Source organism: Manihot esculenta, chromosome 5 (assembly GCF_001659605.2).
Source record: "Manihot esculenta cultivar AM560-2 chromosome 5, M.esculenta_v8, whole genome shotgun sequence".
NCBI lineage: Eukaryota > Viridiplantae > Streptophyta > Magnoliopsida > Malpighiales > Euphorbiaceae > Manihot > Manihot esculenta.
In genome coordinates this window covers 30591182-30616868 of record NC_035165.2, presented here as the reverse complement: position 1 = coordinate 30616868, position 25687 = coordinate 30591182, and the positions used below count along the sequence as shown (strand labels likewise).

The 25687-nt window shown below is 38.7% G+C and overlaps 1 protein-coding gene across 10 annotated transcripts in view; it reads right to left on the bottom strand.

Annotated features, from left to right (window-relative positions):
• LOC110616033 (protein FAM135A) overlaps window positions 1-24334 on the bottom strand; it is a 34326-nt gene extending 9992 nt beyond the window's left edge. For 2 of the 10 annotated variants that reach the window (XR_006350891.1, XR_006350892.1), the window contains exons 1-6: window positions 24142-24334; window positions 23652-23717; window positions 23067-23493; window positions 22901-22986; window positions 21246-21400; window positions 10247-10311 (exon numbers count right to left, since the gene is read on the bottom strand). Coding sequence is in view for 7 of the 10 variants with exons in the window: in XM_021758336.2 (XP_021614028.1) it covers window positions 10247-10311; window positions 21246-21400; window positions 22901-22986; window positions 23067-23137 (377 nt within the window). In the remaining 3 variants the exon portion in view is untranslated. The remainder of the gene's footprint in view (window positions 1-10246; window positions 10312-21245; window positions 21401-22900; window positions 22987-23066; window positions 23494-23651; window positions 23718-24141) is intronic. The other 8 variants (XM_021758336.2, XM_021758337.2, XR_006350890.1 and 5 more) reach the window with 7 other exon arrangements.
• Window positions 24335-25687: the final 1353 nt, after the last annotated feature.

Sequence of the window (25687 nt, the reverse complement as noted above, 5' to 3'; positions counted from 1 at the left end):
AATCGAAGTTATGCGGTGTAAGAAAGGCATCTTCTTATCTCAAAGAAAATATGTTCTTGATTTGTTGGCAGAAACAGGAAAATTGGGTGCTAAGCCTTGTAGTGCCCCAATGACCCCTAACCTTCAACTTACCACAGAAGACAGTGAGCCATTTGCAGATCCTGGAAGGTATAGAAGATTAGTTGGCAAGCTGAATTATTTGACAGTGACTCGTCCTGATATTGCATATTCAATGAGTGTGGTAAGTCAGTTTATGTCTTCTCCTACTGTTGCCCAGTGGGATGCTCTGGGACAGATTCTTTGTTACCTTAAAGGGGCCCCAGGGCGAGGCCTATTCTATGGTAACCATGGACACTCAAATATTGAATGCTTTTCTGATGCTGATTGGGCAGGCTCGAAAGTTGATAGGAGGTCAACTACTGGGTATTGTGTTTTTGTGGGAGGTAACTTGGTCTCATGGAAAAGTAAGAAGCAAAATGTGGTCTCTCGTTCTAGTGCTGAATCTGAATATTGAGCCATGGCACAAGCCGTTTGTGAAATCTTGTGGGTACGTCAACTGTTGGAAGAAGTTGGGTTCACAAATTCGGTGCCTGCTAAGTTGTGGTGTGATAATCAAGCAGCTATCCACATTGCCTCCAACCCAGTATTTCACGAGAGGACTAAACACATCGAGATTGATTGTCATTTTATTCGTGAAAAGGTCCAGCAAAAGATAATATCAACAGGACATATTCGAACTGAAGAACAATTAGGAGATATTTTCACTAAAGCTCTGAATGGGACTCGAGTTGATTATATATGTAACAAGTTGGGCATGATTAACATTTATGATCCAACTTGAGGGGGAGTGTTATAAGTTATAGAAAGTAAATATGTTAATATAGGAAGTAAATATTGATAGATGGGTCAGTTGCTTAATCTTAGGGATTGTATAATCATAGGCTTGATTTTCCTTCTTGTTTAGATACTGTCTCTCATGTATAAATAGATTGTAATCTCTATTGTGAGATAATAACAAATATTATATTTCTACAGTTACAAAACAAAGTTGGGATAATTACTGTTGTGTCCCTGTAGTTTGCCCTAATTAATTAAAATGCCCCCTAGTTTTAATATTAAAATACTTTTATATTTTTATTCCGTTAACTATAAAGAACATCCGTTAATTTTTATTTATTTTTACTGTTAATTTTACTCTAAATAATTAAAATACTCCTATAATTTTAGGATTATATTAAAATATCCTTATATTTTTATTGTGCTAACAAAAAAGGACAGTTAATAATATTTATCCATTTTTACCGTTAATTTATTAGTTAAAGCTGAAAAAAAAGATTTTTTTTTTTTTTTTTTTTTTACATTTGATTACCGTCCTCATCAAATAAAACTCAATACCCACCCCCTTTCAATTTGTCTTCATATTCTCTTGCATCTCTCTCCATGTTTCTATCAAAATTAGAGATTTATAACCAACAATAGGGTGTTGACAACATGGATAATAACGAGCTAATTGATGAGACTCATGAGTAGTAGGGTGAATGATGAGTTTTATTTAACACGAGGTTAATTTGGATATACAAAATAAATTCTTTAGTTTTGACCAATAGACTAATGATAAAAATGGATAGAAACTAATAAGTATCTTTTTTAGTTAATAAAATAAAATGAAAGGACATTTTAATGTAATTATAAAATTAAGAGGCATTTTAATTAATTAGAACAAACTACAGAGTTACAATTTCAAAACTTTTTTCAGATTTAACTACTAGACTAACGGTAAAGTGAATAAAAACTAACAGATGTTCATTTCAATTAAAGGAGTAAAAACTTAAGGACATTTTAATGTAATTTTAAAACTATAAGGACGTTTTAATTAGTTAGAATAGGCTACAAGGATATGATAGTAATTATCTTGTAACAAGATAAGGAACAGTTGGGCAATTTCAGTGTATTTTCTCTATTGAAGTAAGTATGTTTATACACAGATTATAAGATTTTGTTAAGACAACTCCTAAGAATCCTATATCAATCAATTAGCCTATGATTATGTAATCTCCTTTAATTATGTACAGATTATATTCACACTCTAACACTCCCCCTCAAGTTGGAGCATAGATGTTTATCATGCCCGACTTGTTAGAAAGATATTCTATTCGAGACTCATTTAAATATTCGGTGAGTAGATCACCCTGTTGCTCTCCTGTCTTCACATAATTGGTGGAGATTAAATTTTCTTGAATTTTCTCACGGATAAAATTACAATCAACTTCAATACGCTTAGTCCATTCGTGGTACACTAGATTGGAAGCAATGTGAAGAGCAGCCTGATTATCACACCAAAGTTTCACGGATGATGCAACATTCATACCAACTTCTTTCAGCATATGATTTATCCACAGAATCTCACAAGTGGATTTTGACTCAGTACTGGATCTGGATACCATATACTTTTTCAAGACACTGGGTTTCCTCCAACAAATACATAGTAGCTTGCAGTCGACCTTGTATTACTCTTAGATTCCACCCAATCAGCATGAAAAAAACACTCAAGCGCAGTATGCTCATAATTACTGTAGAGTATACCGAGACCAGGGGTCCTTTTAGATAAGATAGAATTTGTTTTAGAGCGGTCCAATATTTCATCGTAGGTGCAGACATGAATTGACTTACAAAGCTTACTGCAAAAACAATATCTGGCCGAATCATCACCCTAAGGTAGTTCAGCTTTCTAACTAATCTTTTGTACCTCTCTGGATCATCGTAAGGGTCTCTATCATCCTTTGTGAGACATATATTATGAATCATTAGTGTGCTACAGGGTTTAGCTCCCATCTTTCTAATTTCTGCAAGTAAGTCAAGAATATACTTTATTTGAGACACGAAAATTCTCTTTTTATTACTCAAGACTTCAACTCCCAAGAAATACTTAAGCTTACTCAAATATTTAGTATGAAAACTCGCATGCAAGTAGTTTTTGAGAGAAGAGATCCCTGTACTATAATTCCTATAATGACAATGTCATCAACATGCATAACAAGGAGAATAATACCAATATCAGAATTTCTATAGAAGACTGAATGGTTAGACTTGCTTTTTTTTTAACTCAAATTTTTGAACAACTTCACTGAACTTGCCAAATCATGCACGGGGACTCTGCTTCAAACCATACAAAGATTTCTTCAAATAGTAGACTTTTCATACTCCCCCTGAGTAACAAACCCTGATGGTTACTCCATATACATCTCTTCTCGGAGGTCACCATGTAAAAATATATTCTTGATATCTAACTAGTATAAAGGCTAATGCTGAGAAGTAGCTAGGGAGATGAACAAGCAAATTGAGGTCATTTTTACCTCAGGAGAAAAAGTATCGAATAGTCAACGACATAGGTTTGTACATAACTTTTGGCAGCAAGACGGGCCTTAAGTCTCGCTACAGAACCATCTGGATTGACTTTGATGGCAAAAATCTATTTACAGTCCACAACCTTCTTGCTAGAGGATAAATCAACTAATTCTCAAGTATGATTTTCATCTAGAGCCTTGATCTCCTCAAACATTGCATCAAGCCATCCATAATGGACCAGGGTCTCTTTAACTGTCTTAGGCAAAGAAAAGGAATTTAGAGAGATAATTAAGGAGATAGAAGAAGGAGACAGGTGATCATAAGACACAAAGTTAGCAACATAATAGGTAGATTTACACTGTCGTTTGCCTTTACGAAGATTAATGGGAAGGTCAAAGTTACTCGGTGGTAGATCCGATGGCGGAGAAGATTCTGGTGCAGAACATGTATCATCAGGTACTGGTTTTTGAGAGTAAACTTGAACAACTAATGATTTAACAGAAAGTTGAGTACTAGGAGGAATGTTGTCATCAGAAGGCATACTCGAAGAGTTCCCACTATCAGATATGACTCTATAGATGAGTCACTTATCATCATCCTCTTGACGAGTAGAGGTTTGTGCAACAAGATAAAAAAGAATTTGCTTGGAAAAGGCTACATCTGTTGAGACTAGATATTTGTAGAGGTCTGGAGAGTAACACCAATACCCCTTCTGAAGGTGAGAATATAAAAAAAAACACATTTCAAAGCTTTAGGATCAAGTTTAGTCACATGAGGTCTGACATCACGAACATAGCAAGTGCTGCCAAAAAGTCGCGGTTCCAGAGGAAATAATAGTTTCTTAGGAAAGAGGACATTATAAGGATTATTACCATTTAGTACTGTAGAGGGCATGCGATTAATGATGAAGCATGCAGCAGAGACAATATCAGTCCAAAATTGCTTAGGAACTTGCATTTGAAACAACAGAGCTCGAGCAGTCTCAAAGAGATGTCCATTCTTCCTTTCAGCTACCTCATTTTGAACGGGTATATCAACACATGATGATTGGTGAAGAATACCATGTTGAGTTATATAAGCCTGGAATAAGTCTGACATATATTCTTTAGCATTGTCGCTTCGTAAAATTTGCACAGAAACATTAAATTGAGTTTTGATTTCAACACAAAAGGTAGAAAAATAGGAAGACACTTCCGAATGATGCTTCATAAGATAAATCCAAGTCATTCTGGAGTAATCATCTACAAAAGTGATAATATATCTGAATCTAGTCTTAGATCCAATTGGACATAGGCTCCAAACATTTGAATGAAATAATTCAAAAGCAGACTCGACTCTTTTATTGACTCTAGGACTTAAAGAGTTTCGATGATGTTTTGCAAAATGACATGACTCACATTCCAGTGAAGATACCTCATGAAATTGAGGATATAGCTTCTTTAAAACCGGTAAAAAAAGATGTCCCAACCGACAATGTGCTTTGAATGGAGACACAACACTGGAGCAAGCAACAGATCGAGGCACCCATCCATTCAAAATGTAAGGACCCCCAAATATATGTCTTTTACCAATAATCTGCTTCGTCACAAGATCCTAAATAAGACAATGATCAGAAAAAAAGGAAACACAATAATTTAGGTCTTTGATAAGTTTACTCATAGAGATTAAATTAAAGACAAGATTAGGTAAACTTAGCACTAATGATAGGGTAATAGAAGGAGTAGGTTTAATAGTCCTAAAACTCTCAATATTATAGGTTGACCTATCAGCTATAATAACAAGAGAGGGTACTTTATGAGATCGAAAGTCAGTGAAAATATGAGTTTCTCACCTGCCATGTGATCCGTGGCACCAGAATCAATGATCTATTTATATGAAGAAGCAATAAGATAAGTTTTACCTGTCTCAGCCACTACTGAAGACGTTGGGATAATTTTAATAATACGGGACTTATTATAAACCATTTCAACCAAAACCCTATACTCTTATACCTTCAAACGAATTAAAGGAAGACAATAGAACCTAAATTAGTGAACAGTAACCTAGTGAACAGTAGGCTGCCACTGAAGAATACTTCCCAATCAACCTCGGATGACTGGAGTTCCACCGGAGACCTACCGGAAAGGATTGGGCGATCATCGGGGAAGAAATTGAAGGATAAACGGATGCCACACGAGCCGTTGTGTGAAACTGGGACTGAAACTTGGATTGGCGCGTGAGCACCACTCACGGAAGCTCCAGTCACCGTTTTCTGAGGAACGGCCAGAAATGATGCTGCGCCTCTCCCTGTGCCGGCAGTGAGACGAAACGGACACTCAAACTTGGTGACCCAACAACCAGTTTCTCAACCCGAGAAATCCAAAGAAAACATACACCAAAAATTAGTTCAAAGGATCTGATATCATATTGAAGAATTTTAGGGAAAATTTTGAGTATTCTTGTATTTCACTCTTAATCTTTACAATTGGTCTACATGACTATTTATACACAGAGAATCATATCTAAACAGGAAGCAAATAATCAAATAATAATTATAGAGATAATTAAGGATCCTAATCAGATCAAATCAAATCTTTAGAATCAGCTAGGATTAGTAAATAAGTCAACACTCTCCCTCAAGTTGGTGCAAAGATGTCACACATGCCAACTTGCAAATCAAATTATGGTAGATCTTGTTGTTAAGTCCTTTAGTAAACACATCCGCAAGTTGCCCCGTAGAAGTCACATGAACTAGGCTCAAGATACCGTCTGTTAATTTTTCTTTAATGAAGTGCCGATCAATTTCAATGTGCTTGGTTCGGTCATGTTGGACTGGATTTTGTGCTATACTTATAGCAGCTTTATTGTCACAATACAAGGTTATCTTGTCTCTCTCGAACAATCTCAACTCTTCCAATAACTTCTGCAACCATAAGAGTTCACATACTCCTTGGGCCATTGCTCTGTATTCTGCTTCCACACTTGACCGAGCAACAACACTTTGTTTTTTGCTCCTCCAGGTGACAAGGTTCCCCCCCACAACTGTGCAGTAGCCAGAGGTGGATCTCCTGTCATCGAGAGATCCTGCCCAATCTGCATCTGTAAAAGTTTCAATTCGGAGGTGACCATGTTTGGAGTAAAGAAGCCCTTTCCCTAGCGCAGACTTTAGGTATCTCAAGATGCGAAGTACAGCTTGCATATGAGTCTCGCGAGGGTCATGCATGAATTGGTTGACTAAGCTAACAGCATAGGCTATATCCGGTCGAGTGTGTGAGAGATAAATCAACCTTCCTACCAATCTTTGATATCTTCCAATATCCACGGACTCACCAGTTCCTGCTTTCAGCTTGTGATTGCTTTCAATGGGAGATTCTGCTGGTTTACACCCCATCATACCAGTTTCTTCCAAAAGATCCAGAATGTACTTTCTTTGGGAGATGAAAATTCCTTTTTCTGATCTAGCCACCTCGATACCTAGAAAATATTGCAGTTTTCCCAGATCTTTGATTTCAAATTCCTGGGCCAACAACCTCTTTAGTTGAGCCATTTCCTCTTTGTCATCACCTGTCACCACTATATCATCAACATACACAATAAGAAGGGTGATCTTACCCTTATGATGTTTGATAAACAGAGTGTGATCAGCATTGCTTTGTTGGTAACCAAAGGACAACATGGCTCTGCTAAACCTGTCAAACCAAGCTCTGGGAGATTGTTTTAGCCCATACAAAGCCTTTTTTAACTTGCACACCTTTCCTTGTGTCTTCTCATCAGCGAACCCAGGAGGAATTTCCATGAACACTTCTTCCTTTAAATCTCCATGGAGGAAAGCATTCTTCACATCAAACTGTTGCAAGTCCCAGTCCAAGTTGGCTGCGCAAGATAACAAAACTCTGATTGAGTTCATTTTTGCAACTGGGGCAAATGTCTCTTGGTAATCCACTCCATAGGTTTGGGTGAATCCTTTAGCAACCAATCTGGCCTTAAACCGTTCAATTGTGCCATCAGCTTTGTGTTTCACTGTGAACACCCATTTACAACCAACGAGTTTCTTCTCAGGTGGGAGAGTGACAAGCTCCCAAGTCTCATTTTTAGCCAATGCTTTCATCTCTTCAATCATTGCTTTCTTCCATTTAGGATCTGCAAAAGCTTTCTTCCAATCCTGTGGAATAGACACAGAGGAAATAGACAAGGCAAAGGCTCTATAGGAAGGAGATAAAGATTCATAAGAAACAAAGTTAGAAATAGGGTGTTTAGTGCAAGATCTAACCCCTTTTCTTTGTGCAATAGGTTTATCTAAGTCATTAAAACATTCAAGAGTTGTGGGTAACTCACCAGAAGAAAGAGTTGTGGGTAACTCATCAGAAGAAGATTCATGACTGGATAACTCACCAGGAGAAGATTCTTGACTCTGAGTAGACTGCATAATGGCTTCTTCTGCCTTGTCTCTCCTTGAATACCTTCTCAAATCTGGCTTGTCCAAACGACCAGTTCTCTCTCCCTGATTGGACATCTCCCCCTGTCTACTAGAACTCAAACTTTCTAGTTGAACCATATCATTCAGAATCACAGAATTCGGGATCACCTCTTCTTGCTCATTATTCTCCCCCTGAAGAGGTGAGTGGATGGTGCTGAAGTAGGGTTCAGTTTCTCGGAAGGTAACATCCATACTAACGAAGTATTTCCTAGAGGGAGGATGATAACACTTGTATCCTTTCTGTGTTGGAGAATACCCAACAAACACACATTTAAGGGCCTTGGGATCCAGTTTTCCTGCCGTCCTAGTATGGACAAAGCAAACACACCCAAATACTTTTGGTGGAACAACATATGAATTCTTCCCTTGTAGAACCGCCAAAGGACTCACAAAGTCAAGGGTCTTGAGAGGCATTCTATTGATAAGATAAGCAGATGCAAGAATTGCATCTCCCCAATATGCTTTGGGTAGATTCATGGTGAACATAAGAGATCGAGCTACCTCCAATAGATGCCTATTTTTCCTCTCAGCAATGCCATTTTGAGCACTAGTATAAGGACAACTAGTCTGGTGTATTATCCCATTACTCTCCAAATAAGCAGAAAAGCTACTATCCATGTATTCTCTTCCATTGTCAGTTCTCAAAATTTTCACCTTAGTATCAAATTGAGTACAAACCATCTTATGAAAGGATTGAAAACAAGAAAAGACATCACTTTTAGCTTTAATCAAATAGACCCAAGTCATTCGAGTACAACAATCAATAAAGGTGACAAACCATCGATTACCAGACAAGGAGACAGTTTGAGTAGGCCCCCAAACATCAGAATGAATAGTCGCAAAAAGAATTTGACTTTTATTATGACTCAAAGGATAGGATGTTCTAGTGTGTTTAGCATACTCACAAGCATCACAAAATAGAGAATCAAACTGAGTTCTAGCAAACAAATTAGGATAAAGTTTTTCTAAGGCAAAGAATGATGGATGCCCTAACCGTCTGTGCCACTGTATTATTTCTTGATTGACATCCTTATTTTCTCCAAAACAGGCTTGAGATATCGAAGAACCTAGATCACCCTCCAACATATATAAGCCATCATGCAGTCTACCATTGCCAATCCTCTTGCCTGTGTGAAGATCCTGAATAACACAATGATCAGGAAAGAATTCAATTTTACAATTAAAGGCATTGGTGATAGCACTAACAGATAAAAGGTTGACAGGAAAGTGGGAAACATGGAGGACAGATGATAATTTAATATTGGATGTGCAAATAACAGAACCTGTTCCGGATATGGGAGTAAGGGAGCCATCAGCAATTTTGACACTATCTTTGGTTAGGGAGGGAAAATAATTGAGAAAACCTTTAGAAGAACCTGTCATGTGTCTATTCGCACCAGAATCGATAATCCATGGAATATTATGAAGAGATGAAGCATTACCTGACTTTACAAAGTCAGATGTGGCACTAAAGAATGAGGAATCAGAGTTAGGAATCGAAACTCTTTTACCTTCTGCTATTGACACCCTTTTACCTTCTGTCATGGTAAAGGTTTATAAACTGTGACAGAATAGGAAGTATCCAAGGTTGTACACACAAGAGAGCCCAATCGATTCACCAAAAAGACCGGGTAGCAGCACGGGAAGGTCGGAAAGATGATCGGAATCGTCGCTGGAGTGATCGGAGCAGCAAAGCAGTGACAGATGACGGGTCACGCGCCGGGAAGGGGTGGCGCGTGAGCCTCACGCGCAGGCTTTTCCGGCGTCGGAGTTGGTCGATCAGCCGGAGGCAGTCCGGCGGTTCTCCTGGTGCCGGCGGTGAGAGATTGAGAGGCTCCTAAATGGGTTAGTACCAAAAAGGTAGATCTAGGGTTTTAAAACCCTAAAGAGGAAAAATTGAATTTAGACCCAAAAAATCAGAAAAAGGCTCTGATACCATGAAGAATTTTAGGGAAAATTTTGAGTATTCTTGTATTTCACTCTTAATCTTTACAATTGGTCTACATGACTATTTATACACAGAGAATCATATCTAAACAGGAAGCAAATAATCAAATAATAATTACAGAGATAATTAAGGATCCTAATCAGATCAAATCAAATCTTTAGAATCAGCTAGGATTAGTAAATAAGTCAACACATATAACAAAACAAGGAACAACTGGACAATTTTAGTGTATTTTCTTTATTGAAGTAAGTGTGTTTACATACAGATTACAAGGTCTTGTTAAGGCAACTCCTAAGAATCATCTATCAATTAATTAGCCTATAATTATATAATCTCCTTTAACTATATATAGATTATGTTTACACTCTAACGTATCCCAACAAAGTTTTATCTTCTAAGATCAAGCATGCTGGGAAAAAGGAAGAAATGAAAAGGAAAAAAATTAAAAAAAAGAAGACTTCGATCACACCATTACGAAATAACAGATCTTCACTCACCTATCCGCTATTACGGGAGCTTGCATTAGCTCAAATTTCAAAATAACAGCTGATGTGGATGGAACCTGTAAATTGTAACGTGTAAGCCAAATCAGCACCAAAAATTTTACATATAAAAAAGAGACTTCACTAGGATAAGAAAAAAAGAAAATCACTAGAGGAAGTATAAGTCATTCTCTGAAAAGGACAACACAATAACATTAAAAAATTAAAACCCTACAATCACATTGTTGAACTGGACACCATGATGTGACTAGAAGCTGAACACAACAAGGAAGCTAACAAAGCAATTTTTACCTCAGAATAACAGAAAATGCAAGTACTGCCCATAAAAATTCTATCATTCCTCTATCACAATGCAAAACCATCATCATTGACCTCCTTTTCTCCTTCCAGAATTTTTTTGTTAGATAAGTAGTACTGTCTCACAATATTGTAGTCATTACTACTGCTTCCAAAGATACTGCAGAATGCTTATTTCAATTTACCTAAAGGGACAACTATGTATGCCTAAGAGAACCACTAAAGCAATTACACATTATTCAAACCATCAACATCACTCACAAACATGAGCAAATTTACATGACAAGAAGTTAAAACCTAATCTAACCATTAAAGACACAAAAGTCTTCTCATTAAAAAGTCAGATAAAGAAGGTTGGTGTAATACCCGGCTAGACTCCGGTATCGGAATTCCTACCGTCCGGTAGAATCTCGGATGTCAGAAGCCTCTAGAAGAGTAAAATCATGTTTTTATAAAATGTTTTAATGTATCTTATGGTTTTAAGCAAAAAGGAAATTGAGTTTTAAATGAAAAAGACCAAGGAGACATTTCCAGGTTCGGCCGCCGAACCTCAAGTTCGGCCGCCGAATGTGGGATGGTTTAGGGGGGCAAGTTAGGCTTCCGAAAGTTTCAAAGATTCGGCCGCCGAACCTCATGTTCGGCCGCCGAACTTGCATGAGTTTTGGAGGCACTTTAGGCTGCCGAAAGGTGGTCTGCCAGCCCCTATATAAGAGCTCCATGGCCGAAACGGGCGAGTTTTCTCCCCATTTTCGGCCACAGTGAGTTCTTGCTCTCCCATGGTTCATTTTAGATATTTTTCCTTCGATCTTTCATGTTTTAACAAGCTTTATGTTGATTTGAAGATATTTGAACAAAAGAGCAAGTTTTGGAAACTTGGAGACCAAAGAGCGGATTTCTCCCCATCTCCGAGTTGGATCGTCTCTCCTCTTGTTCTACAAGAGGTAAGAGTAGATCCATAGTTCCTTTCATGTTTTAAGTAAGTTTCATGAAGTTTCTTGGGGTAGAAATGCATGTGTAGGTTTATGTGGAGTTTATGGATTTACTGTGCGTTTATGAACAATGTATGTTGGATATGCATGTATGATGTGATTGTTTTAAGGTGTTTTAGGGGGGTTTTTGGGGAGTATTTTAGAGTCATGTTCATGGATGTTTGGTCCCTCATTTAAGTCCACCTGTGTAGGTTTGGACCCGAGGAACCGAGGACCTCAGCAGTGAGATAACTGCTTCAGAGTCATTAGAGTTTCAGCCAGAAGTGAGTGAAATAACTCTTTATGTTTTACAGTAAATAAATCAATTCTTAGCATGATTCACGCATCATGAATGCCATGAGATATATTAGGTTGTTTGCATTAGAATTCACGAATATGTTGCATTGCATAATATGTTGTTGATGTGGATGGATATTGGATGATCCATAGCCCTCAATCTATGATGTGATGATATGATATGCACGGTACGGAATGAAAGACCAGTGTGACCCATTCTACGTTCGCTGGCACCATGTAAGAGAAAGACCAGGACCCATTCTACGTTCTGGCACTATGGAATTATGTAGAGGGCTATTGGTGACAAGTTCATCCTTTATGTGATATGTTTGTGATGTGATGCATTTCATGGAAGCATGGACTTTAAATTTAATGTTTTACTATTCTGCCCACTGGGCTTTATAGCTCACCCCTCTCCCTTAACCCCCAGATTTGCAGGTACAGGGTAGACCAGGAGGTCAGCAGGAGTAGAGTTTTGTTTTATGTAATAGCTAGCTATGGACATGAATATGTTGTAATGTAAAAGTAAAGTATTGAAATGTTATGTAATGATGCTTATGGACGTTTAGAGTTGTGCTTGACCATAGTATGCACAGGTTAAGAATGAATGAAAGAATGAATGAATGAATGACCAAATGAGAAAGTTTTAAATTTTTATGTAATTGTTGATCATGTATGGGATTAAACAGGTTCACAGGATGAATGTTTGGCTTGCTACGGGTCCCGGCAGCCTTAAGCCGATCTGGATCCTAGCGCCGGTAGCGGTCCGATTTTCGGGTCGTTACAGATTGGTATCAGAGCCCTAGGTTCATATGGTCGGACCTAGAGTGTCGGGGTCATAGATGTTCTAGAAGGTCAAGCACAATAGGAAGATCATGTCCACTAGGATAGGATAAAGAGTCCTGTCTTGAATGATAATGTGAAATGCCATGATTTTATGCATGTGCATTAATGATATGCTTTGATATGTGATGTATGTGATGCGGGTTCATGTGTTTGCACATGAACCATTTGATGCTAATGTTCTATGTGATGTATGCTGTTTTTCAGAAAACAGGATGAGAGGAACTCGTCGATCAGCACGATTGACTGGAGTACCACCCCAGGACGAGGGCACTGATGCCCGTCCTCCTGCATTGCCTAGGGCAATGTCAAGTAGGTCCAGCAGAGAAATAGCAGTAAGAGACCCTAGAAGGTCTTTGGATCTGGGTAGAAGCAGATCAGTGAGGGGAACAGTGCAAGGGGATATGTTAGAGGATGTGGGGGATCAGATGGATGTGGATCAGAGGAGGGATGGCAGTCTCGGAGTAAGTATGTCGGAAGAGGGAATGGGAGAGTCCCAAGGAGGCACTCAGGCCTCGGGATTTGTTCAGCCACCTTACTACCCACCCTTTTCACATAATCCCGGGTATTCGATGGGAGGTACATCGGATTACCCCAGTTTTAACCCTTATCACTCTCAGATGCCATACCCACCTTTCTACCCATCGTACCCACAGTACCCTATGTATCCACCCCCACCCTACCATTCAGGTACAGCAAACCCTACCCCAGGGGATGCTGCACCTCCTCCACCACCAGCAGCACCTACTGTCCCAGAAACCCAAATGCCTAAACCTAGCTCATCTGGGGGGAGCAAGGTCAAGATGACCGACTACATGAAGCTGGGTGCTCCCCAGTTTGAAACCGGTGATGACCCATTTGTGTACCTTGAGAGGGTCAAGACAATTACAGATGAGATAGGAGCTGATGATAGTAGAGCCATTCAGATGGCTGGGTTCACACTAAAATGCAAGAAGGCCCGAGAGTGGTTTAAGAACTATGTGAACCCGAGGTTGGACAGCCTATCATGGGAGGAGTTTGCAAATGAGTTTGCAGGATGGGCTTTCCCTGACAGTTCAAGAGAATTGAAGATGATTGAGTTCGAGCAGCTGAGGCAGACGGATGAGATGAGTGTGGATGAGTTCACAGACAGGTTTTTGGAGCTGTTGCCGTTTGCCGGACAAAATCTGGTTACAGATCAGAAAAAGTCAAGGATGTATATCATGAAGCTCCATTCCAGGTATTCCTCCTTGATTCAGTCAGCAGAGAGGGAGAGTTTCCATGCCATAGTGGATATGGCTCGGAGGATGGAGGCTAGTGCTATCATCGAAGGGAAAGTCAAGCAGTCAGTGGCATAGCCTTCTGGTTTCAAGACCCTAGGTGGGGGAAAGTTAGACCCTTCTTCTCTGAGTTCAGCTAGTAAGAGGTGGGGTAATACCACCAAGAAGCCAAAGAAGAATAAGTTCTGGAGCAAGATCAAGTCAGGTCTGGGATTGGGAAGTGGCTCGAGCTCAGGTGCAGATAATGCAGTATGTAGGAAGTGTGGGAAGCCGCACAAAGGAGTATGTCTGGTTGGGACGACAGCCTGCTTCAGATGTGGGCAGGAGGGACACATGGCACGAGAGTGTCCTAGGGCAGCTTTTGTGGCACAGTCTCAGCAGACAGCCTCTGGTAGTGTGGCTCAACCAGTGGCTCCAGCCGCGACTCAGGCTAGTGGCAGAGGCAGAGGGAGAGGGGTAGCCTCTTCTTCAGCGGGCTTCAGGGGTGAAGGTCCATCAGCTCCAGCACGGATCTTCACCATGACTCAGCATGAGGCAAATGCATCCAACACCGTGGTGTCAGGTAATCTCCTCATTGGTTGATCAGATGTGTATGCATCAATGGACCCTGGTGCATCTCATTCTTTCATTGCTCCGAGGGCCGTCGAGAGATTGGGTTTGATGGTCTCTGGGTTAGAGTGTCCCTTATGGGTCAGTGGACCCAAGTGTGACCCGTCAGTGGCAGAGTCAGTCTGCCAGTGTAGTCCAGTTGTGGAGGGAAGATGCCTGTCCGCCGACCTTGTGGTTCTAGATTTGACAGATTTTGACGTCATTCTAGGGATGGATTGGCTATCTACCCATGGTGCTACCTTGGATTGCAGAGACAAGGTAGTCAAGTTCAGATGTTAGGATGGGTCAGAAGTTGTCTTCAGAGGAGACAGGGGGAGTACACCGAGAGGTTTGATATCAGCCCTACAGGCTCGTAGGCTGCTCAGGAGAGGTTGTCAGGGTTTTCTAGCTCATGTGAGAGAGCTGGACAGTCATGTCAGAGAGCCCGCCTCAGTGCCAGTGGTCAGAGAGTTCTTAGATGTTTTCCCAGACGAGCTGCCAGGTTTACCACCTGCTAGGGAGATAGAGTTTGAAATTGAACTGATGTCTGGAACTAGACCGATCTCTATCCCTCCCTACAGGATGGCACCAGCAGAATTGAAAGAGTTGAAAGAGCAGTTGCAAGAGCTGGTAGATAGGGGTTTCATCCGACCAAGTACCTCACCTTGGGGTGCTCCAGTGCTATTTGTGAAAAAGAAGGATGGATCCCTTAGACTTTGTATCGACTACAGGCAGTTGAACAAGGTCACTACCAAGAATAAGTACCCGTTGCCAAGGATCGACGATCTATTCGACCAGCTAGCAGGAGCAGGTTGTTTCTCCAAGATAGATCTGAGATCAGGGTACCATCAGTTGAGGATAAGGGAAGAGGATGTACCGAAGACAGCATTCAGGACCAGATATGGGCACTATGAGTTCCTTGTGATGCCGTTCGGGTTAACCAATGCCCCTGCAGCATTCATGGATCTCATGAACAGAGTTTTCAGTCAGTACTTGGATCACTTTGTTATTGTCTTCATAGATGATATCTTAGTGTATTCCAGGAATGCAGAGGAGCATGCCCATCATCTGAGGTTAGTTCTGCAGACCTTGAGGGAACATGGCTTGTATGCCAAGTTCTCCAAGTGTGAGTTCTGGTTGAGGAGCATCTCTTTCTTGGGACATGTGGTGCCAGAAAATGGAATCGAGGTAGACCCCAAGAAAGTGGAAGCTATAGCTAATTGGCCTAGACCCACTACGGTGATAGAGATCAAGAGTTTCTTGGGTTTAGCAGGTTACTACAGGAGGTTCGTTCAGGACTTCTCTAAGATTGCAGCTCCCATGACCAGATTGACTAAGAAGAACCAAAGGTTTGTGTGGACCGACCAGTGTGAAGAAAGCTTTGAGGAGCTCAAGAAGAGGTTGACTTCAGCACCAGTGTTAGCTCTGCCATCTAGTAATGAAGACTTCTCAGTGTATTGTGATGCGTCCCGTGTGGGACTGGGTTGTGTGCTAATGCAGAATGAAAGGGTGATTGCTTATGCTTCGAGGCAGCTAAAGAAGCACGAGTTGAATTACCCTACACATGACCTAGAGATGGCAGCGGTGATCTTTGCACTCAAGATGTGGAGGCACTACCTTTATGGGGTTAAATGTGAGATCTTCACAGATCATAAAAGCCTGCAGTACATCCTGAGTCAGAGGGAGCTGAATATGAGGCAGAGAAGATGGGTAGAATTGCTTAGTGACTATGATTGCAAGATCTAGTACCATCCGGGTAAGGCGAATGTTGTGGCAGATGCCTTAAGCCGGAAATCACTTGGCAGTTTGTCCCATATTTCAGCAGAGAGGAGGCCAGTGGTGAGGCAGTTTTTCGAGCTCATGAATGAAGGTCTACAGTTAGAGTTGTCTGGTACAGGTGCTTTAGTTGCCCAGATGAGAGTGGCACCCGTGTTTCTGGAGTAGGTGGTTCAGAAACAGCATGAGGACCCAGAGTTAGTGAAGATTGCCAGGACTGTTCAGTTAGGCAAGGATAGTGAGTTCAGATTCGATAGCAAGGGGATCCTCCGCTATGGGAGCAGACTATGTGTACCAGATGACATAGGGCTAAAGGGAGACATTATGAGAAAGGCTCATAATGCCAGATACAGTGTTCACCCTGGAGCCACCAAGATGTATCAAGATCTGAAGAAGGTTTATTGGTGGCCAGCTATGAAAAGAGAAGTGGCACAGTTTGTGTCAGCCTGCGAAGTGTGTCAAAGGGTGAAGCTGGAACATCAGAAGCCGGCTGGAATGCTTAACCCACTACCTATTCTAGAGTGGAAATGGGAGAATATGGCTATGGACTTCGTGGTGGGGTTACCGGCAACGTCCAACAGATTGGACTCCATATGGGTGATTGTGGACAGACTCACCAAATCTGCTCACTTCATCCCTGTCAGGAGTGGCTATTCTGTGGACAAGTTGGCGCAGGTGTATGTTGATGAGGTTGTCAGGCTGCATGGGGTTCCTGTTTCAATAGTGTCCGATCGAGGGCCCAGTTCACCTCCAGGTTTTGGCGGAGTCTGCAGAACGCTGTGGGTACCAGGTTGGATTTTAGCACTGCTTTCCATCCACAGACGGACGGACAATCAGAGAGGACCATCCAGACAATAGAGGATATGCTCAGAATGTGTGTGCTAGATTTTGGCGGTTCTTGGAGGCAGCATCTACCCTTGGTGGAGTTTGCCTACAATAACAGCCATCATGCTAGCATAGGGATGGCTCCATATGAAGCTTTGTATGGAAGGAAGTGCAGATCACCTGTTTGCTGGGAAGAAGTTGGAGAAAAGGCCTTGGCAGGGCCTGAGCTTGTAGAGATCACCAGCAGAGTGGTGCCCATAATCAGAGAAAGGATTAAGACTGCTGCAAGCAGACAGAAGAGTTATGCAGACATCCACAGGAGGCAAGTAGAGTTCCAGGAGGGGGATTTGGTATTGCTCAAGGTGTCTCCAATGAAAGGGGTGATTCGGTTCGGGAAGAAAGGTAAGCTAGCTCCACGGTACATCGGACCCTTTGAGATCTTGCAGAAGATTGGGAATGTATCGTACAAGCTGGATTTACCTGCTTCAATGGAAAGAATCCATCCGGTTTTCCATGTTTCTATGTTGAGGAAATTCGTGTCAGATCCGGGCAAGGTCCTTAGTGAACCTGATGTGGAGATCCAAGTGGATCTCACTTATGTTGAGCAGCCAGTACGGATCCTAGACACCCAGATCAGGAAGCTAAGGAACAAGAAAATCCCGATGGTGAAAGTCCTTTGAAATCACCACAACATCGAAGAGTGTACCTGGGAGACACGGGAGTCCATGCTCCGGCAATATCCTCATCTCTTCTAAGGTGAGTTTTATGTGCTTTGTATGAATGTTTATGTTTTATGCTATACCATGTGTTTGTTTGGTGAACATTCGGGGACGAATGTTCTTAAGGGGGGAGAATGTAATACCCGGCTAGACTCCGGTATCGGAATTCCTACCGTCCGGTGGAATCTCGGATGTCGGAAGCCTCTAGAAGGGTAAAATCATGTTTTTATAAAATGTTTTAATGTATCTTATGGTTTTAAGCAAAAAGGAAATTGAGTTTTAAATGAAAAAGACCAAGAAGACATTTCCAGGTTCGGCCGCCGAACCTCAAGTTCGGCCGCCGAACGTGGGATGGTTTAGGGGGGCAAGTTAGGCTTCCGAAAGTTTCAAAGGTTCGGCCGCCGAACCTCATGTTCGGCTGCCGAACTTGCATGAGTTTTGGAGGCACTTTAGGCTGCCGAAAGGTGGTCTGCCAGCCCCTATATAAGAGCTCCATGGCCGAAACGGGAGAGTTTTCTCCCCATTTTCGGCCACGGTGAGTTCTTGCTCTCCCATGGTTCATTTTAGATGTTTTAACAAGCTTTATGTTGATTTAAAGATATTTGAACAAAAGAGCAAGTTTTGGAAACTTGGAGACCAAAGAGCGGATTTCTCCCCATCTCCGAGTTGGATCGTCTCTCCTCTCGTTCTACAAGAGGTAAGAGTAGATCCATAGTTCCTTTCATGTTTTAAGTAAGTTTCATGAAGTTTCTTGGGGTAGAAATGCATGTGTAGGTTTATGTGGAGTTTATGGGTTTACTGTGCGTTTATGAACAATGTATGTTGGATATGCATGTATGATGTGATTGTTTTAAGGTGTTTTAGGGGGTTTTTGGGGAGTATTTTAGAGTCATGTTCATGGATGTTTGGTCCCTCATTTAAGTCCACCTGTGTAGGTTTGGACCCGAGGAACCGAGGACCTCAGCAGTGAGATAACTGCTTCAGAGTCATTAGAGCTTCAGCCAGAGGTGAGTGGAATAACTCTTTATGTTTTACAGTAAATAAATCAATTCTTAGCATGATTCACGCATCATGAATGCCATGAGATCTATTAGGTTGTTTGCATTAGAATTCACGAATATGTTGCATTGCATAATATGTTGTTGATGTGGATGGATATTGGATGATCCATAGCCCTCAATCTATGATGTGATGATATGATATGTACGGTACGGAATGAAAGACCAGTGGGACCCATTCTACGTTCGCTGGCACCATGTAAGAGAAAGACCAGGACCCATTCTACGTTCTGGCACTTTGGAATGCCATGTTTAAGTGAAAGACCAGGACCCATTCTACGTTCTGGCACTATGGAATTATGTAGAGGGCTATTGGTGACAAGTTCATCCTTTATGTGATATGTTTGTGATGTGATGCATTTCATGGAAGCATGGACTTTAAATTTTTACTATTCTGCTCACTGGGCTTTATAGCTCACCCCTCTCCCTTAACCCCCAGATTTGCAGGTACAGGATAGACCAGGAGGTCAGCAGGAGTAGAGTTTTGTTTTATGTAATAGCTCGCTGTGGACATGAATATGTTGTAATGTAAAAGTAAAGTATTGAAATGTTATGCAATGATGGTTATGGAAGTTTAGAATTGTGCTTGACCATAGTATGTGTTAATCCCTTTCTAGTACATGATCTTAAATGTTTTAATGATGATTATTGTAAACCAAGCTTAATGTATGTTATGTCACCCCATTGGAGTATTTGATGAGGACTCTAGTGAGGGGTTTTATGTTATGATTTGTGCATGCACAGGTTAAGAATAAATGAAAGAATGAAAGAAAGAAAGAATGACTAAATGAGAAAGTTTTAAATTTTTATGTAATTGTTGATCATGTATGGGATTAAACAGGTTCACAGGATGAATGTTTGGCTTGCTACGGGTCCCGGCGGCTTTAAGCCGATCTGGATCCTAGCGCCGGTAGCGGTCCGATTTTCGGGTCGTTACAGTTGGTGTTAATAAAAACAATCAAGAGGGTCAATGTTTCTAGTTTCTCATAACTGTAGGATTAAAAAAGAAATTCAGATTTAAATCCAATTAACCCCTATATTATTGATCAAGGACCAAATAAGTCCAATTTAATTTTTTTGAATAATTAAGCCCCTGTATTTTTATTTAAGGCCAAATAAGTTCTCACCTAATATAATAATTTTTTAATAATAAAATATTTTTTTTAATAAGAAAAATATTTTTTTTATATAATCAAATTTCAGTTTTGTGATTTAAAAATTATTTACTCTTTCTATATATACTTTTTAATTTTTATGTTAATTAAATTACTAAAAGTTTAATATTTTAAATTACAAAAAATAATATTTTATTATTAAAAATAATATTATATTATATTATGACTTATTTGGCCCTTAGTAAAAGATCACGAGCTTAATTGGCAAAAAAATTTGAATTTGGCTTATTTGACCTTGGAACAAAAGTACAGGGGGCTTAATTGAACTAGATTTCAAAAAAATTCTTAATTGAACTTATTTTCAAAAAAATTCCAAGTTCTGCCATCTCTCAAATCCTAAGACCACAGAGCTGAGCATCATTCTGATATCAACATGAAAGTGGCAATGAACTTACCATGTAGGTCAGCAAAGAGTGTGGAAGTAATGTAAACAAGCAACTTACACAGAAAGCTCTCCCTTTCAGTTCATTAGGTGCTTTTTACATAGGATGCTAATCTAGTTAAGTGGACTACCTGACCACAACGACATCTTTCTTGACAATTTTAGTAATTTTGAATTTCAGTATCATTCACTTTCTTGATCTGTGCGCTTCTCTATACTCGTTTCAATCTCACTTGTGCTAGTTCATTTATGAAGGCAGCCTCTTGCTGCACTTACCATTGCATTCTCTCCTTTTACTTGGAATAATAATATATATATATATATATAAAAAGAAAAATTACTATTTAGTCCCTATATTATAGAGAAACTCATTATTTGGTTCTTCAGTTTTGAAAAATACATTAACACGTCCTAACGTTTTAAAAAATCTACTAATTAATTCCTCTGTTAATTTTAGTCATTAATTATTTTACTATTTAGTCCCTGTTGTTTGAAAAAATTCATTAGTTGATACCTTAAGTTTATAAAAAGTCTACTAATTAGTCTTTCCGTATCAAGGGCCTTTTAGATTTTTTTTTATAATACTTAACGGATAAAATTAACGGAGGGACTAATTAGTAGACTTTTTAAAATGTCAGAAATATTTTAATGTATTTTTTCAAAAGTGAGAAACCAACTAATGAGTTTTCTCATAACATAGAAACTAAATAGTAAATTTCCCTGAAAAAGTGCTTCTTATATGATAGATGCAAAAAGAGACTTGCATAAACATACACACATATATTGAGAGGGAGGGAGATGATTACCTCATATTTACTCAGAGATAGATTGAATGAGACCATGAGAGATAAACAAATATCTTGCCTCATATATTTGACCCGAAAAGGTGGTGTAAAGAAACTGTTTTCTGTATTGTTGATTCTCCATGCCCCATCAATATTGCCAGAACCCAAACCATTTGCTGGAGATCACGCAAATTCATTATGTTCTTAACTGATACACTATTCCATAGAAATCAAGCATGAAAAAATACTAAAAGATCCATCGTTTAAGTGAAGCAAAGTGTAATTGCAACATGTGTAACAAAAGATTAGTATAAAATTAAAATGAAAACATGAACGTAAGACTAAGTATAGGCATCATAAATATCTTTTCCTCCAAGTTCCCAAGGTCACTCGAGAACATGTAGAATCTGGATGGTAAGTTTACCGAGTGTTTAGTCATCATGTGACACCTGCAGGATCTCAAGTTCAAATCTCATTGGGTTGGAGTCAATGAGGAACTAATGGGATGAGAAGGGCTCGGCCTATCATATAGTCCAAGTCTCAACAGACTTCCTGATGCAACCCCCTTAGAACAATCGTAAAGATTTAACCATCTAATAACACTTCTAAATTTTCTTTTCCTTTCTTTCTTTCTTTACTTTCATAAATGTTGTCTTTAGAACCAAACCAATAAACGTTGTTAATCTATGAAAATGCTAGGACTTCTGAAACTATATCCCAAGAAATCTCCAACCATTCTCGGAGATTGAAAAGAAAGCAGAAATTGCTAAAAGAAAAACTAATACAATCTTTATCATTCAATTATTACTTTTCCTCTCTAAAGATATTAGCCATATTAGGATACAAGTCATTATAAAAAGCTCCGAAAGAAGAAGAAAGTTCCACATTGTCAAATAAAAACAAGATCAAAAGTTTTTTATGATAAAAAATCTAAAAGCAAGGCTTGTGATATGAGCTACCTAACTCCACTTCAAAAGCTAGCTCATAAGGGGAGGATTGCTAACGCATGTATATAACATCCAAACCACACTTTCTAAACGATGTGGAACACATCATTTCCAACCCTTTTAAACTGCATGTCCTTGTGCAAAGAACTAGAATTCATGGCCCATTGACCAGATAATGTAGGCTCTAATACCAAATGATAAGAGCTACCTATCTCTGCCCCAAAAGCTAGATGTAAGGAGAGAGTTGCAAACCCCTACACCTAACACCTAAGACTACTCTTTCTACCAAACCTATAACGCATCAGCTTGACACTTAAATACAAAATATAAAAGCTTCAAAAGAGTCATAGATATTAGAATATGGGATCAATTCAATAAGGTTATAGGGCTTTTCAAATTATTCCACACAAAGAGTTCAATATAGCTTCATAAAATAGATTATATGTTGAATGTTGAACTCTATAAACCACAAGATTCATGTTTAAAGTCTCCAATGAACCACACAAATGGAAGATACTTGCAAACAAGTTGCAAATTAACTTTTTCTAACCTTTAAAAGAACAAAAAAGAGGTTTTCATCATTATTATTCTATAAATTTCAAAAAATTGAAAAAAGGGAAAATATATATCAAATTATAGAGATGGTATAATTGTGATTTTATTGAAATTACCATCATATTCATTCTCCAAAAATAATAATTAAAAGAATGAAAGAAAGAAAGGAATTACCTTCATATTGAACAACCCTAGAAGGAATTGCCAAAGAGGTATAATTATTGTTTTCCCATCTCATGCTGACCTTGATTTGATAGAATCTAAAAACAAAGAGAGGGTAAGACTATGCCATCATAGTGTGGTCTCATTCACGGTTAATGATCGACTAAGACACACATACCCTTGCTGAAAAAGGTCAAGGTTGTGAAACCTATGAATGTAAATGGCTATTTGTTGCACAGTGTCCCACATGGCAATCTGCTTACTAAAGGAAAATGAGACTTCGCATTGGGGAACTTATTCTCTTTCCCACCTTTATGATTTATACTAATTAACCATTCAAATGCTTTAAAACACATCAAACATCACCAACATCTGCATTCCTGCTTTTTCAAGTAAAATATTCAAGCCAAAGCCAGCTTCAAATATTTGAATATCATTCTTAAAGCCCATGGCTCTCAATCTAATCACTTCCATGAAGCTCATTCCATTGAAAGACACATGAAAACAATAAAAACTCTCAATCGTTATAGCTATTTGGAAAAGCTCCTTTCTCCACCATTCAACTCCCGAGATTCTTCCTCTTTAGCAACCATGATGCTTAACAGCTGCAAAAGGATGTTAAAAGGCAAAAGTGATCATGCAGCAAAAGAGTCTCAAATGGGATGAAGAAAATATCAAAAGCCAAGTTTTAGTAAGCAAGAACCGCGATCACAAAGTTGATGTCTGAAGAGGGTGCACATATCATTTGTTGATCAAACATTACCTATTCTAAACCATCTCTAAATATTTGAAGTCAACAAAAATACAAAAGCCCAAATGACATTTCCTGCTACATAAAAAAAAAAATCACAAAGCTTATCAGTTGGATAATTAACTTTCAGGAGCATCATTCAACTCATAGAATATTTTAGTTCTCATTTCCTCCAACCATATCAATTATATCCACATAATCACACCGGTAAAAGAATTGATAAGCACGTTGTGATCCCATCAATGACAAGTGTAAACATTACTCTTTTAGACTTTTGAATTAACAATTTAACACCAATCCAATGTAATGCAAGGCAAGTAAATCAAGATGCAGTTAACCTTCCAATTTAGGATTAGGCTATTAGCCATGATTGCTTCAATCCTCAAAAAAGAAAATAAAAAAAATATATATATATATATTGCATTTTAATTAAGGCACAAGCAACGTAATGATTTCGCAAGAATAAACCAAATCAAAAAACGACTCAACATAGAAGAAAAACCTTGTTTGCATGTTTTCTGAGAAGAAAGGATTTCAGGACTCTGCTAGGGTTTGCATTTTCTTTTCTTTCCTTTCCTTGTATTTAGAGAAAGAGAGAGAGATCTGGAGGTCGTATTGATCTGTTTATATCTTTGTTTCCTTCCGGCCTTCCAATATTTTGCGCCAAAATGTGAATCAAAACGGTTAAAAGCCGAGAGGCTGTTGGGTCGGGTTTCAGGCCCTTTTTCTCAGTTTTCCGCTTTTATTAAGCGTCTTTTCGGACTTACCCTTCGAAAATATTTGTACTGCTCCGCCCATGATTAGCCTGAATATTAAGTGGAGCATGGACACCCTAAATCGTATATACGTATATATATACATTAATTTTTATTTTAAAAATTTTTATTTTAATATTTGTAAGATAAATAAGTATGAATAAAAAAATTATTAAATAATTAAATTAATATTTTTATAAGCAGATACTTTTAATTTATAATAATATTAATATTGTGGATAATAAAAACACTCGTAATCTTAGTAATCTGACGGTAAATATATATAAATAAATGGTTTTAAATTAAATTTTTGATTTCTAATTGAAAAAATAAAAAACATACCGTGAATATGAAAAATATATTTTTATTAATATTTTTTAAAAAATTAATATTTCAAGAAAATTATAAAAAAAATATTTTATATTTATAAAAAAATATAAATATTTTATTGAGGGTTTTTTCATTTATTTTGTAGAAAATATTTTATATTTATAAAAAAATATTTTATTTATTTTTTAATATTTAATTTTAATTTAAAAAATAAAATTTATTAATAAATTTATATATACAGATTTTAATAAGAATTTCAACGTGTGAAAAATGAGAGGAAGTCATTTTTCTTAAAATAGTTGACCTTTTCCTTTGACCGGAAAATGTCTTTTATCAGCTAAATTTTCTAAGTGCTTTTGATATTGTTGAAACCAAAATAATGATGTGGCTAGAATGGAGCTGTGTTGTGATGGATTAATCTTACAAGATAGAAAAAAGTGAGGTGGTGGGTGCGCACGGTAGCCACTCTGACGTTTAAGTTAATAAACTGGAGAATATAGTGAATGAAAAATTTGAAAGTATTTGTGCCAAAGAATTGTGTATCTTACCTCTATAATCATTCTTTTTTTATATTGTAAGGAGGTGGGGATAAATATAACATTTCCTGATAATCCGATAATTAGATAGGAATCCAGTAATCACAGACATAAAGGGGATTTGTTGGATTATTATTGTTAATGGTCACTTCCTTATGGAGTCTCGCCTTGAAATTAAGACGACGAGTCTATCCGACCTAAGGCCGATCTGTTCTGAAGCATTCGGGTCTTTTTTTTTTCTATTGGTTCCTCGTTCGGGCCTTTCTTTCCATGGAGGGCGCGTATTGATTTATCATATCCTTGCCATGTGGTCCTATCTTATGGTGACAGTTTACTGCCTACTTTAGGTGGTTGTTGTGTAATATCAGAGGTCCCCCGCTGGTCTTTAATTCTTTAGTTTCGAAGATGACAATTTTCTTCATGATCT